General features: G+C 46.5%; 1 protein-coding gene across 1 annotated transcript in view; it reads right to left on the bottom strand.

Annotated features, from left to right (window-relative positions):
• lamc1 (laminin, gamma 1) overlaps positions 1 to 18275 on the bottom strand; it is a 77753-nt gene that overhangs the window by 12143 nt on the left and 47335 nt on the right. The window contains 12 exon segments of the mRNA XM_080503354.1: positions 1 to 43; positions 1732 to 1953; positions 2039 to 2151; positions 2705 to 2885; positions 2888 to 2893; positions 3017 to 3139; positions 3232 to 3368; positions 3443 to 3541; positions 4714 to 4831; positions 5653 to 5841; positions 8779 to 8945; positions 11004 to 11134. The exon segment at positions 1 to 43 is cut by the window's left edge and continues 146 nt beyond it. Coding sequence (XP_080359480.1) covers positions 1 to 43; positions 1732 to 1953; positions 2039 to 2151; positions 2705 to 2885; positions 2888 to 2893; positions 3017 to 3139; positions 3232 to 3368; positions 3443 to 3541; positions 4714 to 4831; positions 5653 to 5841; positions 8779 to 8945; positions 11004 to 11134 — 1529 coding nt within the window.

Consider the following 18275-nt stretch of genomic DNA (forward strand, 5'->3'; position numbering starts at 1 on the left):
TCGCAGCTCAAACCGGCCGTGTTGTGCTGACAGTCACAAGCTCCTGGAAACAACCAAACGCACGCGGATGGTGAGGAGAGACGAACAAAGAAACCCATGACAAACACAGTGAACTATCCAACTAACCAGCTAATACGACAGGTGAACCGGTAAAAGTCAGTCTCAACTACCCAACTGACCAGTGGAGCAGCGCGTGATAACAGATCCACGAAATAGTTCAACCAGCAATGCACCAATCACTATAGTAATCAAGCCAACGAGTGATCGCTTGTTCCCTTCAAAACCTCCTTTACAAACCTTCTTTCTAGTGGGCGGAGTGAGAGGAGGTGACGTAGTGTGCAATGCATTCTGGGTAGTGAACAAACAAAGTGAACCACATGAATCAGAAGAATTAGACACAAAGAAAAAGTTAGAAAATATCTGGTGGGCAGACGTGAAGTAGTGAAGAAGAAGAAGAGAGGAAGAAGAAGAAGAGAGGAAGAAGAAGAGAGGAAGAAGTAGAGAGGAAGAAGTAGAGAAGAAGTAGAAGTAGAGAGGAGGAAGAAGTAGAGAAGAAGAAGAGAGGAAGAAGTAGAGAGGAGGAAGAAGTAGAGAGGAAGAAGTAGAGAGGAAGAACTAGAGAGGAGGAGGAAGTAGAGAGGAGGAAGAAGTAGAGAGGAAGAAGTAGAGAGGAAGAACTAGAGAGGAGGAAGAAGTAGAGAGGAGGAAGAAGTAGAGAGGAAGAAGTAGAGAGGAAGAACTAGAGAGGAGGAGGAAGTAGAGAGGAAGAAGTAGAGAGGAGGAAGAAGTAGAGAGGAAAAAGTAGAGAGGAAGAACTAGAGAGGAGGACGAAGTAGAGAGGAAGAAGTAGAGACGAAGAAGTAGAGAGGAGGAAGAAGTAGAGAGGAAGAAGTAGAGAGGAAGAAGTAGAGACGAAGAAGTAGAGAGGAGGAAGAAGTAGAGAGGAAGAAGTAGAGAGGAAGAAGTAGAGACGAAGAAGTAGAGAGGAGGAAGAAGTAGAGAGGAAGAAGTAGAGACGAAGAAGTAGAGACGAAGAAGTAGAGAGGAGGAAGAAGTAGAGAGGAAGAAGAAGTAGAGAGGAAGAAGTAGAGAGGAAGAAGTAGAGACGAAGAAGTAGAGAGGAGGAAGAAGTAGAGAGGAAGAAGTAGAGAGGAAGAAGTAGAGACGAAGAAGTAGAGAGGAGGAAGAAGTAGAGAGGAAGAAGAAGTAGAGAGGAAGAAGTAGACAGAGAGAAGTAGTAGAGAGGAAGAAGAAGGAGAGAAGAAGGAGAGAGGAAGAAGTAGAGAGGAAGAAGTAGAGAAGAAGAAGAAGAAGAGAGGAAGACTTTCATTGATATCTCTCATTGATATTAGCTTGTGGCTATCCATTAGCCATGCGCTAACTAGCCTAGCCACCACAGGCTAAAGTGGCGGGACTTCTGGTTTCGGTCCAGACCAATCAATGAGCCGTGTTTCTTCTTCACCTCCTCTCTGGTCAGTGTTTGTTTCAGGTGACAGCGCCCCCTAACCAGCAGCTGTTGTAATTGCGTGACATTTTCCAGGTGGTTTGGTCTCTAAAGTGAATGTGACGCCACCTGAACCAAATGAAGGGGTGAACATTCTCAGCTCCCCTCCCTCCCCAGTGACCCGGGTCCCGGACCGTCCCAATGTGAAAAAGGTCCACAACATTCAACCAGCCAGATTCTCAGCAGCTCCACAGCCAGTCAGAAGCACTGGACCACTCAACGCTCACCGGTGTCCGGGTTGCAGGCGTCGCTGTGACGGTTGCAGTTGCAGGCCTCACAGGGGCTGAAGGCGCCGAGCTCAGGCCGGGCCCGGCGGTATCCCACAGTGCACTGCTCACAGTGTTGCCCCTGGTAACCCTGAGGGCAGGTGCACTGCTCCACCCAGCGGGCCGGAACGCCGGGGCCGCGTCTGGCCGTCACCAGGGAAACGTCGTCCAGGTAACCGGCACCTAGCGAGAGGACTCGTTATGACGCCGAACCACCTTTTTAGACCGGGGTTAGGTTTTTTTTTGCATCCGAGTTTGTGGTGTGTACTTCTCTCGCTGTAGGTGCCGCGGACTTTAATGGCCGTCAGGTTGTGGAGAAGTTTCTGGAAGTCTGAGTGGCTGATGGGCGGCGTCCAGGGGTAGTCAGAGCTGTCACGGAGCCTGAACCAGACCAACAAGGTTCAAATCATCAACAGGGAAGGTAATCCAGATCAATATGACAGGTGAGATGTACTTATTCCAGATTAACAAGAAATAATCCAAATAAAAGCCAAATTGAAAAATTTGGAGTCAATTGGAGACCAAATGGTTCTTCTTAAAAGTGAAAGTGAGAATTATTACTGAAGATTGACTAAATATAAGAAGGATCTGAAAACCAATGCTCAGACTGTGCAAAGAAATCTCACATACTGCATGGAAAGTATAAGTTAGACATTAGAATGTAGTTTAAATTCATCTGGATTAAAAGACTATTATGTCAGATTAGAAGCCGTTAATGCTAAACTTCAAAACAGGAAGTAGTTCTATCATGAAATACATTTTTACTCTTCACCATTAAACTAGATCACTTTATCCATATGTGCATATTATGAGTGAAACCAGGAAACTAATGGGTCAAATCAAACTCATCCGTCTCCTCATCCCGGCCAATTCGAACATTTTTAATCTCCAGAAATGCAGATCCACGGTGACGGCGTTTCTCCCGCCGCCTCACCTGAACACGTAGGTCTGCATGTCCTCGTTAGGGTAGGCGTTGCCCTGGGCGATGAGGGGGACGGCCACCCGCAGGTCGGCTCCCTCCAGGACCAGATCCTCGGCTGACAGACGAGCGTCGCGGCGCTCCACCCGGAAGTTCAGCGTCAGGTTCTGACCGTAGCTCAGCAGCCGGTTCCCAGGTACTTCTCTGAGAGAAGCAGAAGGAATGACGCGTATGGTGATTAATGTGCTTCATCCTGGAAAGGCTGGAGGTGACGACCGTGTGTGAGTGTGTGTGTGTGTGTGTGTGTGTGTGTGTGTGTGTGTATACCTGGAGCTACAAAGTACATGGGAAAGTAGTCATCGGAGATGAGGGAGAGCTCCTGGCTGCTGGAGGACCACTGGACCGAGTCACTGGCTCCGTCATGGCCCAGAGCCTTCCACTGCTCATCATCTGCCACACACACACACACACACCAACACGTTAAAACCTGGTACCGTGGGGTTGGTTATGCCCTGAGCGCAGCCTGCAGGCGGCAGGATCACCTCTGTTGAAGGAGGAGCTGATGGCGTGCACGCTGTAGCCGTCGGCGCTGTCGCACACGGACGAGTGCTGGAAGCAGAAGCAGGGCGTGCAGCCCTGGGGGTTGTTGGGGTCCAGGTTGAAGTAGCCCAGTTTGCACCTGCCAGACAGAGCGCCGGGCGTGAGGACAGAGCGACACGGCGCGGCGTCCGCCAGGCGTCGCGGCTGTGTTACCTGTCGCAGCTGAAGCCCTCCACGTTGTCTTTGCAGCGGCACTGACCCGTGTTGACGTCGCACTCCTGCGTGCTGCCAGACGGCGAGCAGGAACACGGCCTGGCGGTGGGAGCACAGTCACATTTTACACGCCATCGCTGTCACGTCCAGTCTGCTTCCCTGATAGGGGCGGCGGAAGCTCTCGAAATAATGCTATTTTTGTGTTCGTCAGTGAATCGCTGTTGTGTTCAGTTTGTCCTCAGTCCTCTGCAATCGCATAAAGACGGCTGAACAAACACTCTATCTTGAGAAATTCACTTCCTCTGCTGAGTATTGAAGAAAAAACATGTAACTTCCACCTTGAGTCCTGGATTACTGTGGTGTCCAGTCTGTCCTGAGACCCAGATACAAATTCACACAGCCATTAGTCTTCAACCTGTAGAACTTCAGCTTCACATTATAGAGTCAATATGGAGGATTCAGGTAATGTCCACTGATCACTACAGCGTCCAGCCTGTCTGTAGTCCTACGTGATCGCAAACTGATGGTTGAATAAATAGTAAACATTTATCATGTCTATTGAACATTGTAGACACAAAAGGTAAGATTTCAGTAACAGTATGTGTGTGAGTTGCTGATTCACTGTCGTGTCCCGTCTGCACGCACACGGCTGCTGAAACACTAAAATCAGAGTTTATCCTTTGGAATTGACGCTCATCTGTTTCTTCTTTGGAAAATGAATGTGAAAAACAATAAAAGTCAAGAAAAAGAAACTCTTTGTTTAGGTAATTCCAGCAGATGGCGCTCAAAGTCAACAGTTTTTCCAACACAGGCTCAGCATGTGCAGACTGAACACTTTACAACATGTCTTCAAGATTACAATCTGAATTTTCTGGTGAGTGTTGAAACAGCAAAGAACACAGAGGTCCGATGATGTTTCCACATCACGGCATTCAATGGATCTTTAAAATGAGTCACATTTCACCTTTTTACTCACAAACATCAGTGTTGTCAAGGTAAAATGTAGGGATTTAATGGAGGGATGGGGGTTTGGAGATATTTCATTGGAGAAAAAAAAGCAGAAGAATGAATGAAAACTTCAATACAAAAGGGGAAAGTATGTTTTGTTTTTTACAGTTTCAGACTGTTATATAAATAAAGATCTGGGATATAAAACTGTAAAATGTAACATTTTAAAAGCGACATTGTGGCGATGACTGATGTGATCAGTGTGTGTGTGTGTGTGTGTGTGTGTGTGTGCGTGTGTGTGTGTGGGGGGGGGGGGGTTGTACCTGCAGCCAGCCTCCGTCAGGCTGTGGTATCCCGGCTGACAGCGGTCACACTTGTCTCCGGACACTCCGGGTTTACAGGCACACATGCCTCTGCTGTCACACTGAGGAGACTCGGATCCTGGACACACACACACACACACACACACACACACACACACACACACACACACACACACACACACACACACACACACACACACACACACACACACACACACACACACACACACACACACACACACACACTCTCATTAACAAACCCTCAGAGACCGCCGTCACCGGGGCGGCAGCTGCTTCACATTACGCAGCGGTTAGGAACAAAAACCACCACCGTGCCCACACACCGCCGGTTTCACCTTCTGTAGCATCGAAAGCTGTTTAACAATCATCACAAGCCACAGTTCTACACCACCCCCCCCCCCCCCCCCCTCGCTCCTCTGCAGCTATGCCACACAGCCAGACACCGCCGGGGAAGGGTCAGAGCATTGCAAGGGGGCAGCATGGCTGGAAAAATACCAAGAAAGGTAGAGAGAGAGAAGGAGTGACCAGACGGACACTGGCGAGTAGGAAGACGTCACCTACTGACAGGAGACAGGAAACAGCCACAGACGTACAACACGACCACAAAAAACCCCCAAAAAGACAGAAAAACAGCACATTGGAACCAGTAATGAACAATTAATCAACATATTGTTACACATAGACACTGACCACATGGAAACTCCCAAAACACTAAAGATGGACGGCATAAATGTGACAGAAAATCATCACAAAGAAAAAGTGGAGGGCGAAAGTTGTTTTCATGCAACAGCCGTTGTAAAGTACACATACAGACATTTTCTATCTGGATCACTGTATATATCTCATAATGAGAAAGACATGAGGCGCTCTGTGAGGGCGGGCTCTTCCTCCAACGCTCCAACGTTGACGCCGACTCACCCACGGAGTTGCAGCCGCAGGCCAGGCAGCGGCTGCCGCTCTGGTCCCGGTAGTAGTTGTCCAGGCAGCGCTCGCAGTTCGGTCCGCCGGTGTTGTCGGCGCAGTTCCTGCAGTGACCTCCGTGGCCCGTGGCCCGGTACAGCTCGCCGTCGAAGTAGCACTCCGCACTCTTCCCATTGCAGTCGCAGGCTGAGAGAGAGAGAGAGACAGAGAGAGAGAGAGAGAGAGAGAGAGAGAGAGAGAGAGAGAGAGAGAGAGAGAGAGAGAGAGAGAGAGAGAGAGAGAGAGAGAGAGACGGGTCGTGGTTTAGGATTCGGTACTAGTGGGAACGGCTTCGGGTCGGAGGGTCGCAGGGTCGACCCCACGAGTCCTCCTGACCACCGCAGCTGCCACGGTGTGTGTGTGTGTGTGTGTGTGTGTGTGTGTGTGTGTGTGTGTGTGTGTGTGTGTGTGTGTGTGTGTTATAATGTTACGTGGAAAAGAGCTACATCGGTGAAATCAATCAATCATTAGGGGAAAATGCAGGTGCGGTGCTGTTTGCAAAAAACCTCATTAGCATGAATGAGGCAGTGATAATGACACAGGAGGCAGCAGAAGAGCAGTATGATGAGTAGCCGTAACAGTAGTGGTGGTATAAACATTAATAGTACTAGCATTAGTAATAGCAGTTATAACTGGGTTAGCGTTAGCTGCAATAGTAGCACAATAACTGACGTAGCAGTTGAGGAATTAGTTGCAGCAGTATTAGTAGAAATAGCAGTACTTGCATTGGTAGTAGTAACAGTACTGAGCAATAATTGTACTTGTAGCAGTGCTAGTAGTAACAGAGGAAGAACTAGCAATGTTATTAGTTGGAACAATAATCGAGGTATCAGCATTAGCTGTAGCAGCTAGCATGGTGGCAGCAGTACGAGCTCGGGTCCAACCTATATGGATTTATTTTTTAGGCCAATGCAGATTCTGATATTATGGAGTAAAAAGTTCTGATAACTGATTTACTGGCTGATAAAATGTTTTTGAAAAGGGGCGACGTGCCTGCGTAATTATGTTGATTCGTGATGACGTGCATCGATGCTCAACATCAAAGATGGCGGCATCCTGGTCAATGTGGGGGCAGGGATAAAAACTGATGGAGAACGAGCCGTTAAAAAAAACCCAACCTTGCTCAAGGTCCTCTTGGTCTGTAAACATTTCAAATGATTTTCCTTGCCAGTGAAGGTTTTAAACGTCTGAGCGATATTGCGACAGAGTCCTTTACGCTTTTCGCTCTTCACGACTTCACTCTGCTGCGAGCCGACTGCAGCGTGACGACAAAGGAGTCGGAGCGTCCTCTACTGGATAGGCGACGCAAGGACGTCAGAAAAACTCTAGAATCCTGCATTTTATTAGTCAAAAAATAATGGTGAGCAGTTCTCACTGAGATAACACCTGCCTAAGAGCATTAGTACGAGCAGCAGCAGTAACAGTGGTGGCAGCAGTAACTACAGCCTTATTAGAGGTAACTTAGTATTAGGTAACAGCATTAGTTTTAACTGTAACAGTGCAGAAAAGTCCGTCACTAGTTGTAAGAGTCTGGAAAAGCCCTCCATAACAAAGTGACTCTGCTCCGGAGCAGCAGAGTTGAAACGAGGTGAAAACTCAGGCTGTACTTTAACATGAAACCAGGAGAGTTCCGGAACACTCTGTTACTGCGCAGGTTTTCCTACACTGGTGGGAAAACACTGGAGGAGGGATTACGGCCGACTGTGGGAGCTGGAAAACAGTAACCCCCCCCCCACACCCACCCTCTTTAGTCATGCATCTGCACGGAGAGCGGACAGGAACTCCAGCTCCCACAATCCCCTGGGGCTCGTTGTGACTAAGAGGGCCTGAGATCAGTTACAGCAGCAGGAAAACACGAGCTCTGCAGCAGGTCAGCTCGCGCTTTTGTCCTGGGTGTTGTTGTTTGGGTGTGTTTACTGTACCGGGTAATAAGAGCAGCCGCATTGTGCAACAAATACACATTAGACTTAGAGGAAGTAAAAAAAAAAAAAAAAAAACCATTAGTGGAGTCTCCTGAAACTAGAAAGCTACGCTATCGGACGATTTCAATAAAAGACTTCAGGTGTAAGAAGCACAATAACACAGAAGCAGCAGCATTATTAGTAGCAGTAACTTCCTCGCGGTAATTGAAGTAACAGCATTAGTAATGACAGCAGTGGTACTATTAGCACTAAATAAAGCTGTTTAAAGTAACATAAACCATAAAGGTAGCAGTACAACTGGCAGTACCAGCATCAGCAGGAACAGTAGTGGAGCATTAGCATTATGAGGAGCAGTAACACAGCAGTAGTAGAAGAAACCGAATCAACGGTTTTATTATATTATTGCCGGTATTAGAGTAAAACAACAGCAGCTGCAGGAATAAGCTCTTGCAGTCGCAGTAAAAACCAAAGTTCCCGCAGTAACAATAGATCGCCATTAGTAACACCAGTATCAGCATTAGCATTGTCGGCATCAGTAGCGTCAGTATCCCAATTAGTATCAGCAGAATCTGCATGAGTAATATCATTACCAGCATTAGTATCATCAGCATTATTAGCATCAGTATCAGGATTAGCAGTATCAGTAACAAGAGCAATAATAGAATGGTAATAGGTACAGTCAGTAATAACACTGGTAGCAGTAATAGACATAGCAACACTGTAGAGGTACTAGTATCAGTACCAGCAGTAGTGGTACCAGTAATAGCAATAATAGAGGTAATGGGTACAGTCAGTAATCACAACACTGGTAATAGTAATAGATGTAGTAGCAGTAACAAAGTCTGCTGCTGTAGAGACTAGAGGTAACAGTACGAGCAATAGCAGTACTACCAATAGCATTAGTAGTAACAGTAACACAGCAGTAATTTCAGTAAAAGCATCTGTAATAACAGAAGTAGTACTTCTAGGTTTGTAATAACAAACGTTCCTGCAGTAATGGTGGAAGCGGTCTCAGTATCAGCTTCATAAATAACAATAGGATTCAACATATGACCAGATATTCAGAGGAAAATAACTACACAACAACATGCGTGTGATCTGATTGGTTTGTCTCCACATGCAGTGGGGTTGATGGAAGTATTCAGTTTGTGTGCAGCCTTACGCAGACACTCGTTGGCGTTGTCGGCCGTGGCTCTCCTCCAGGGCCGGTCGTTGTAGAAGGGCTTGCACACGTTGCAGTCGTCGCCGTCCGTGTTGTGTTTGCAGCTGCAGACCAGTCGTCCGCCGCCGTTCTTCACACACGTGCTGGCGTGGCCGTTACACTTGCACCTGACGACACGCCGACAAACACACACGTCACGCCAGGCTCACAGGAACTCACAGTGAAACGAGAGGAAACGTGAAGCACATCTCGACGTCCTCCATCGCCACGAGTGGCGCAGAGATCGTCGTGGCTCAGTCCGTGTTCACTTCCTTTCCACGAGTTCCTACTCGGCCTGACTCGCCTTGCCTCTACTCCACTGCCCGGTGTTTCAGATTCACTGGTGCCCCTGTTAACTGGTGACTTCTGCAACAAGCTGTTAGTGAGCAGCTGACGTTAAAATAAGATAAACAAACGGACCGTTACTTTAAGCTTTAATGGACATGGGGTTAAACGACATTAACCGCACTTCCATAAAAGAAGAATATTAAAAAAAAGAAGCCTTTGAATTTGAAAAGTAATTTAGCATCGCCGAGTAGGAATGGGCTGATCGGACCAATCAATCTGCAATCTGAGACGACAACAGGTTATTTAAACGAAGCATCATAATGTCGCCATGCCACCAGGGCTTCGGTGGAGTCGAAAGAAAGAAACCAGCCCAGCGACCACTGGGCGTCAAAACTTCATACCAGATCTAAAAAGTCACCATGGAGCAGGGTAGGGTGGTTCACCTACAGCGCCTTCAAACTACTGTACTGAGTTCCTCGCTGCAGGAGGACAACAGGAGCCTCCTGAAGCCTGATGGGTAATGCGAGTGACTTAATAAATGCACAGCTCCCGGGGGGGCCGGCATTTGTGATCGGGACACGATGGAAATTGTATTTTCCTTTTGTTTGCGAGACAAAACAACAATGGTGAAGATTCCTGGCAGGCTCTCTGGCACTGCACTCAGCCATTGTTCCTGCTCCCGGCGGGTTCATTCTGCTGGAGGTGTTCAGCGGCGCAGCCCCTCGCTACAGGACCGGACTTGCCCGGGAGCCTCCTTCAGCCATTGTCTCAGGTGCTTCTTGGCACAAAGCCGTGGAAAAACTGACGGCTGGAAGGGAAGAGGGAAGGCTTTCCAGAGTCTGCTCCTCTGCACGACGCCAATACAGAGAAGAAGCAGTGTGGGCTTTATTGCTGACCTTTAATAGCCTGCAGATGAAAACGTGTGTTTGGTCTGTGGTGCACCCTGCAGTGGCTCCAGATTCCTGCACGGAACGCCACGACAAATAACCGCGACGCCTCCAAACAGCCTCACAGTGCACCTGCTCTTCCTGGACTCAACCTCCCTCACAAACCCCTCTGTGGAGGAGGAAAGGTTCAATCCTTCAGGTGCCCAGCTTCCTCTTTTCATCCATCCGTCACGGAGCTCGGTCCGCCCCATTCCGGTTCCCCTGTAATCCAGCCCTGGCGGCCAGGAATTCCAGGAATGCTGGCAGTGTAATGGAAATCTGCTCCACATTTCAAACAGATTATGGCTGCAGAGGCGCAGGCTGTTTAACACTCGTAATGCCTGTCGAAAACTCTTCTTTTTTTTTTTTTTTTTTAACTTTCCTCCTCTGGCAGGCAGGAAAAGCAGTTGTTTATGTGGATTCCCGTGCAGGCCACAGGGAAGCGGACCACGCAGTGACACATGGGGGACCTGGACTCGCTCCTGAAGCTCAGACACCTGAAACCCCTTCACACTCTGATGTGTGCGGACAGATCCGGCAAAACACAAAGAGGAACTTGACGGCAGGGGAAAAAGTAGCTGAACACTTTGAGAGGCACCCAGGTGTGAGATTAAACTGCTCCGAAAAATGTGATTCCATCTTGTAAGACACAAGTACAGACACATACATCGCATGATGAGCTCTGACAGTTCATGCCAGTATCTCAACACCGCTATTTGACATCTGGAGAGTGCAGTGGACTTGAATGGCCTTCTCCTGCCAGCAATGACCTGAATCACGTTCTGCTGAAATTCTTCATCTCGTGAACATTTGCTGATCTTCTACCACAGCATCTCCGAAGGATTCAGCTGGATTTCCCTTTCTGAAGCCATCCAGGAGCTGACTTCATTCAGTTTAACGTTGCGTCGTAGCGCCACGAGGACATTATGGAGAAGCAGAGGCTCCTCTGAACCGAGGGCTCAAATTCTTTACCTTCCACCCACAGCGAAGTCGGAGATGGCGTAGTAGTAGGACTTGAGGACCTTGGGGTCGTTGAAGACTTCGTCTCCGAACGTGTTGAGTCTGTTCAAGGTCACTCTGATGTCTGTGGCCGTCACCCAGTCCTGCAGGAGACACAACAGCAACGCAGCGTTAGACATCCGGCCAGATTAGTGTGTGGTGTGTGTGTGTGTGTGCCTGTTTCAAGTTTCCATTTTTAAAGGTCGCTTCAAGACCACAGCTGTTGTTTGGTCAACTTTCCTCCAAATTAGATTCAAAACTGATGGTTAAAAGTAAGTAGCAAGCCTCATTCTCAGCTTTCCAGCAGTAGGGGGGGTAATGAAGTATTGTTACTGGCTGTGCTGGGAGGCTGGCAAACTATCTGGAGACACTGATGGAACACCAATATCCTGTGTAATTAATGCAGAAATTCAGACTGAGACAAAGAAAAACAGACCAGACAAGGCTTTATTTTGGTAAGACGGGTCTTTTGGACCATTCTGGACCCAGTGATTTAATAACCACTTCATTTCCTGTTTAATCACCGGAGTATAAAACCGTAAACATGTTTCATCAGTTGCTGAAGAACACAAGGAAACATTAGGTCCTGTTAGCGTGACACCACCGGAGGCTTGGGAGCCCTGTGACCTCCACTGTGGTAAATAGTTCCTTCTGCTCGTGTATGAGTCACAAACATGGCGGCAAGATTCCCAGTCTGTACTCCCGTTTTATCATCCGTGTCTGCAGGTTAATCATTGAGATTCATCACGTTTGTGTGGTTTCATGACAAAAACAAGCAACGGCGCCATCTCATGGCCCGACATAATAACTACACCGTTTTCTGTGTCTCTGCTTTAAAACACTAAACCTTTCTAAAAATGAAGGTTGCCATGTAAACGGGGCCTGAGTGTGAGATTAGTCCAGTGGACCTGGGTATTTACAAATGGTGATACTTCTCTACGTTTGGGCATTTACACAAAAATGCAGCTATGAGTCACCACAAACGAGGGTTCCTGAAAACACAGTGGGTGTTTGGAAAACACTGTTTCACCGTTTGCATCTCGAGAGGAGAAGACGGAGATTTAAGTCACGATGTGCGATGGAAGCGTCATCTGTGTGCGACCTGCATTTACATTTCCAACACTGTGATGAAAATAGACCCAGAGAAAGCTGCTTGTTCTTTATTTGTTTTTTATTCCAACGCCACGTTTAGGAGACGTTCTGCTTGTTTATCGGTCCAAACCAACTGTTTTGCATTCATGACATCGTATTTATTCCAGGATTTGTATTTTCTATCATAGCAGCATGCTTGTCGTTACACTGCCCCCTACAGGTGTGGCATGCTCATAGTAACTCTGAACCAAGTGTTTATGTGGCTATGGGTAATTGACATTTTATTTTGTAACCGTAGAGGGGAAAAATATCAGTTTTTTAAAAGAAAAGAAAAAACAGGGTCTGTCTAAATGTGGCCCAAGAGCAGGATTTGATTAAAACTCCTGTGAAAGTAGTTTAACTTCAGGTCTTATGAATCAAGTCAATTCAGTCCACAGCTACCTCACGGAACCTTCACTGCTGTTGCGGTTTCAAATGTTATTCCTCACATTTATTGTGAGAAATGCTGGAGCTCCAGCTGCTGAACCAGCTAAAGGAAAAAGGTGTCCCCCCCTTGTTGCTCCGCACTGAAATGTGATGGAGCTGAAACTCTGCTTCACTCGTTTCTGCTGAACAGTAAAAGTAAGAAGGCTGATATAAATGGAATCCACCCTGTTCCTCTGAACAAAGAGCAGGAACTGAACGATCACAACCCTTCTTTCCAATCATTCATCCTACAGCTGCGATGTTTGGATGTGAAACACTGGACGGACACCAATCTGCACATACATGCCATTTCTTCCTCCCACTCCTGAAGCGTAAAGTGAAATTCTCACCGGGTTCAGCTGAGAAACCCATAAATACGTGCTGTCCGGGACGGTCTTTACATTACGAGATTCCTCAGATCCCAATCTGTCGGTGGGGAGGTGGTTTCAGCTTTCAGCCTGTGGGAAAACACTGACCAACACCACAGATATTCAATCTGCCACATTTTCGGACAAATTGAATTTATTTCCATGGCGTCATCAGACCCAGATGGGGAGAATTACTCAAGGACACCGGCTCAGTTCCAGAGTGTGAAAAGCTTCATGGGAAAGTGGGAGTGGACACCGGCGATGGCTTTGTTCGGTATCAGCAGGAGGCTTATCGGGCCCAAAGGTTTTTGTTGAGCGTGAAGGCTCACGGCAGCTGGATGAAGACAAACAAACAGCCTGGAGCTGAACGTTCTGAACACGATTCGGGGGGGAGGGGGGGTAGTCTTCTGCAAGATCGATCGGCCCCCAGGGTGGTGTGTGTTCACGGGACAGTGGGAAGGAACACGATTCCGACACCAGAGCTGCCAGCCAACAGGGGAAATAAACAGTCGACAGTTGGACAACATCTGGGCTTCCCCGACTGTTCTCTGTGTTCTTGGTCGATGTGGAAGGAACAAAAAAAACAACTTCCCGCTTCCACTCCCATGAGGAAATAGTTAAGATGTCTGCCGACAGCCTGTTGGCCTCGTGTCAGACAGCAAACCTGCTTCGAACAGTCGAGGCCCATCACGTATTCAAATGAAAGGAGGTTTTGAGTGACGGAATCGGAGCCCTCCGGGGGTCAGATAAGCGGAGCTGGACTTCCTCTCCTTATTGCTCGGGTCAAATGTGCTCGACATTTATCTGCCTACTCGGGAAAACTTCCTCCTCCTCCCGCGACTTCTCACACTCACGCTAAATCCTCGTATAACTGCTGAGAGCACAAGTCTGCTGGGATCCTCTGAGACCCGGGAGGGTTTGAGGTGAGAGCGCTCCGCCACCATCCTCTGACACCTCGTCACAACCACCATCCCACAAACTACCGCTGCAGACACAGTCACACACAAATAGCACGGACACTGTGAGCAAATGTCAGGAAACAAACAAATTCCTATTGAGAACAAGGAAAACGACTGACCGACTGCTGAGACTCCACAGATGTGTTTATATTTTGAACAAACAGATTTTTCATGTTCACTTCTCATAACGGCATTTCTTAGAAATCAGAAGTGGCTCTTTGCAGCGCCTCCATAGAGGCTCACTGAACCCATTACGGCAATAAGTACAGATAAACTTTTATTTTAGTTTGCATTTCAGATGCGTTTTCAAAGGGACCCGTATCTCCCGGTGACAAACCCGGTTAACAATGGCGAAGACGACTACAATTCTAAAAATGTTTTAAAACCAAAAAGTCCTTGTATGGACAGTCACAATCAAAAATGATTCAACAACTCGCAAAGACAAAATATGAAAGTACAAAGAGTTAAAACAGGGTTTGTTTTATATTAAAATCACCAGGATGAACACAATACTCCTCTCAGTGTTGTTCTACATATAATCAGGCCTCGGGGGGCTTCTAAACAATCACCGATCACACCAGGGGGTCTCGGAGCTTCTTCATACTGGCCAGCGGGGATTTATCACCAGATAAATAACTCCAGGTTAAGAGATGAGGTGTTTTCCTTGCGACAGATCTGGAGTCAGGAAGCACGTCAGCTGCGTCTGCAGTAAGACCTTCTGTTTGACGTACAGGTGAGAGGAAGGATTGCTGAATATTTGTCCTGCAGCTGCTCTGTTATCGGCTGGCCTCGGGGAGGGCCGGTCACACCCCGGCGTGCCCTCCCCATGATTCATAAAGAATAAACTCATCTGGCCCGTCATCCGGCAGCTGCAGCTCTTCATCAAGAGAGGACACTGTTCAAACTGTCCGCTGGACATTTGTTTGCCATCAATCACCAGCAGCATCGGGCAAGACTTGTGTTTTCGCGCCGTAAGAAAGCCTCCTGGGAATCACAAGCAGCCAGCTGAGCTGCAGCAGGGAAACAGTCTGTCCATGAGTAGATCTGAGAGCTGCGACTGGGAAGAAGCTTTCAGCTTCAGTCAGTGAGGGAAGCAGACGAAGGAACGGTATTTACACATGTTGGGACCCGAGGTGAAGTCTTTGCTGAACGATTTGCTTCATTCACAATACGAAGGTTCAGCACAACAGTCAAAAGGACAGTATTGGACTCCATTGTTCATCTGTTGACGACTATTTAATATTACTAAAGAGAACGTCTTCCTCCTCTGACAATGGCAGAGGAGGCGCACAGCATTTCTGTCTCTTCCATATATCAATCACAGCTAATGACAAGGCTTCACACCAGTCAGGATGTTTCAAGAAGTTCTACAGAAGTACTTCTTGACCGAAGAGTTTTGCCCTACTTCTCAGAACTTTGGACGGTGTTACTGCTGTAGCAGATGTTTACACAAAGAACATCCACACTTCCTAGAAGTCACTGGCGGGGACAATTTTCCTTGAACCCTCCCAGAGAGAAAGTGAAATGATGCCCTGTAATTCAGTGAATGTGTGAAGTATGTGAAGCAGAGTAACACGTTTAAAAACAACTCGTGTAGACAGTCGTGAAGATCGTCTCCCCACAGGAATGCATCAACTCTGTGGCTCAGTTAGAGAAGCGATGGTCTACCAATCCCAAGGTTGGAGGTTTGATCCCTCCCTTTGCCTTTTATATGTGTCCAAATGTCCATGGGCATGGCGGCCATCACCATTGGTGTGTGAGTGAACGGGATCATGAGCACGTGGCTCGGCTCTGTTTGTATTTACCAACGTCTGGCCAGTCGGAGATGGGAAAGGGGGGCCTGCAGTGCTTCTTAGTGGCCATTTTGGGCGACGCTCCAAAGACAAAAAAAATTGAGGGCCTGTCCACGCCAGGAAAACGTTTAACCTCAACGTGCTGTTTTTGGCCCGTCATCCACATGAGGCGCTGTTTTAAAAAATGTGAAAACAGGTTTTTTTGAACAACGGGTCCCAGAGTGGGGAAATTGTAAAACCCCGGCTCAAGTCGCTCATCTGTGGGAAAAAGGTTGTTTTTTTTCGTCGTGTGGCTGTACCTTAAATCCAATTGCTTAGAGTTGCCAATTACTAACCCAACAAAGCTTTATTACGAAGCATGGGATGATTTGACATAAAAGCCCAAAATATACTTGAGCTCCAACTTTGGAAGTGAAAATAAAACTGGACCAATACGTATAAATGTGGCTCATCAGGCAGCAACAGAAAACACTGCGGCGGCTTTACTGGGCCTTCAAGCATCCAGGTAGAATCAGCGTGACCTCAGATAACGGATGGGACCACAGCGTTTATTTAAAGAGGAGTCCGAGTCATGTGACATTACTGCGGTTCGTGTTCATGCTGGGCCTTTTTCTGTAAAGGCCTTCCTTCTATAAAGAGCTCATTATAGAGCAGAGAGTGGTGATCTGGCTGCTCGTGAGATTCTCATACCGTCACCCCGGGGGATTGGGTGCTGGTGTCGTCAGTCACCGTTCACATAAGATATGACATAATAATGAATGAATGAAATGATTCACGACCAGCCGTGAACACAAGACGTCTTTTTTGGGGGTAAAATACTGTTGAAACGTCCCGTCTGGCTCAAGCTTCTCCACAACGGTCGACACGCCTCCTCGTGGAACACGAGTGTAGGCGATGCACCTTACACCTGACGCAACTAATTCCTTCAATCGTCTCAATAGATCAGATCACCATACCTCTAAAGCCATACCTCGGGGCTTTAAAGTAAAACAGTAATCCCCAACGTGACCTTCTTTGCTTTTAGGTGGAGGAACAATCTAACTGGTAAGAAACGGAGACAAACTCAGACTACAGAACAGCTGGTCGTCGTCGGTACATCCCAATGCAGCACGGCGCAAAATACATGGTTTTACCAGTCATCAGTAAAAGACGCGGAAAGAGGGACATTAATTCACCTTTTAGCAAAATGTGCACTATTTATTTTGAACTACAACTATGTGAACGGCTACAGAGGAACATTTTTTTTTAGAAATAAACTATAGCTCCAGTCCAATAAAGAAAAACAATAAAGTGCTTCAAGTACGAGTAACTTAAATAACCAAAAATAAATATGTAGGAATATTGAGAGAAAGAAATACAGTTTGCTACAGATAACTTCAGTTCAGTTCAATTAAATTAAAAAAAAAACATTTATGGTGAACTGGTGAGTTGAATCTTTATCATTTCCAATCTATTTTTCTTCTTTTTTGACTCAAACGGTTTAAAATTCTTTTGCTAGTGTTCAAGTATAGTGTATATAGTATGAGTTAAACCAAATCAAATTAATCATGACAGAACATTAAATATAAAAGTGATCAATTGAAATGAATTAGGATTACTTTGCTATATTTTGTATTTGTAAACGTGGAGCTCTTTCACGTCGTGAAAACTAAAGTGACGACAGTGGAACTAAAACAAGGACAGATTCATCAACTGCACGACACATTTATCACATTTATCACCTCAAATGTTTTCAGAAAAACCTTTTGCTGGATTGTCTTGGTAATAGAAATGCGGCCATGTATTGACCGGGAGCGACGCTACTGCAGACGCCACCTAGTGGCCCCGCAAGGGGGTGATTTTGAGAAGCCAAACACGTATTTCTAGCACTTGTATTTTGTGAAAGATATCTGGGTTTGTTGACATCTGAGTGTGATGGAAACACCGGAAGAAAGACCCCATTTGAACACTCAATGTCGATTTCAAACTGGAAAAACGGTTAAAAACGTTCATCAGTTTCACAACATTCTATTCTCGTAGCTTGAAGTTTCTTTGTTTGAGAAAGTGGCTTTTATTTGGGACTCAATTGGTGAAATGTTGATATTTTCACTTGAGTTGAATCAACGCCATCTTCGATATCCCAGAAACCCTTGTGGCAGGTTTCCAAGGTGACGTCGGATAGAAAAACCAAAACACAATTTGATGGCTACAAATCCCGGATTTGTAAGATTAGTGGGAATGAATGGTGATGGTAAATGTTTTTTTGTGGGAGTGTAACCTTTCATTAAAAATGTGTTAGTATCATTTCATAATACCACCCCACAAAATGAACATAAAACAAAAAAAGAAAAAGAAAATCAATCAAAAATAAGTACTACACAACAAAATGCAGACCAGCAAGTGTCAAGCCTTACGTATGTTGTGTTTATATTCTGGATCAAGTCCTGTAGCAGTTGAGAATAAAGTGTTTCAGCAGGTGAAACCAGCGGCCAAAGTCTGGCAGAAACACAAACAAAGGTCCCCTAATAAATCTTCATTTGAGCCTTTAAAAAGTATTTTACAACCTGTGAATCATCCTGTGAGGTTTTT

Source organism: Blennius ocellaris, assembly GCF_963422515.1.
Source record: "Blennius ocellaris genome assembly, chromosome: 10".
Classification (NCBI taxonomy): domain Eukaryota; kingdom Metazoa; phylum Chordata; class Actinopteri; order Blenniiformes; family Blenniidae; genus Blennius; species Blennius ocellaris.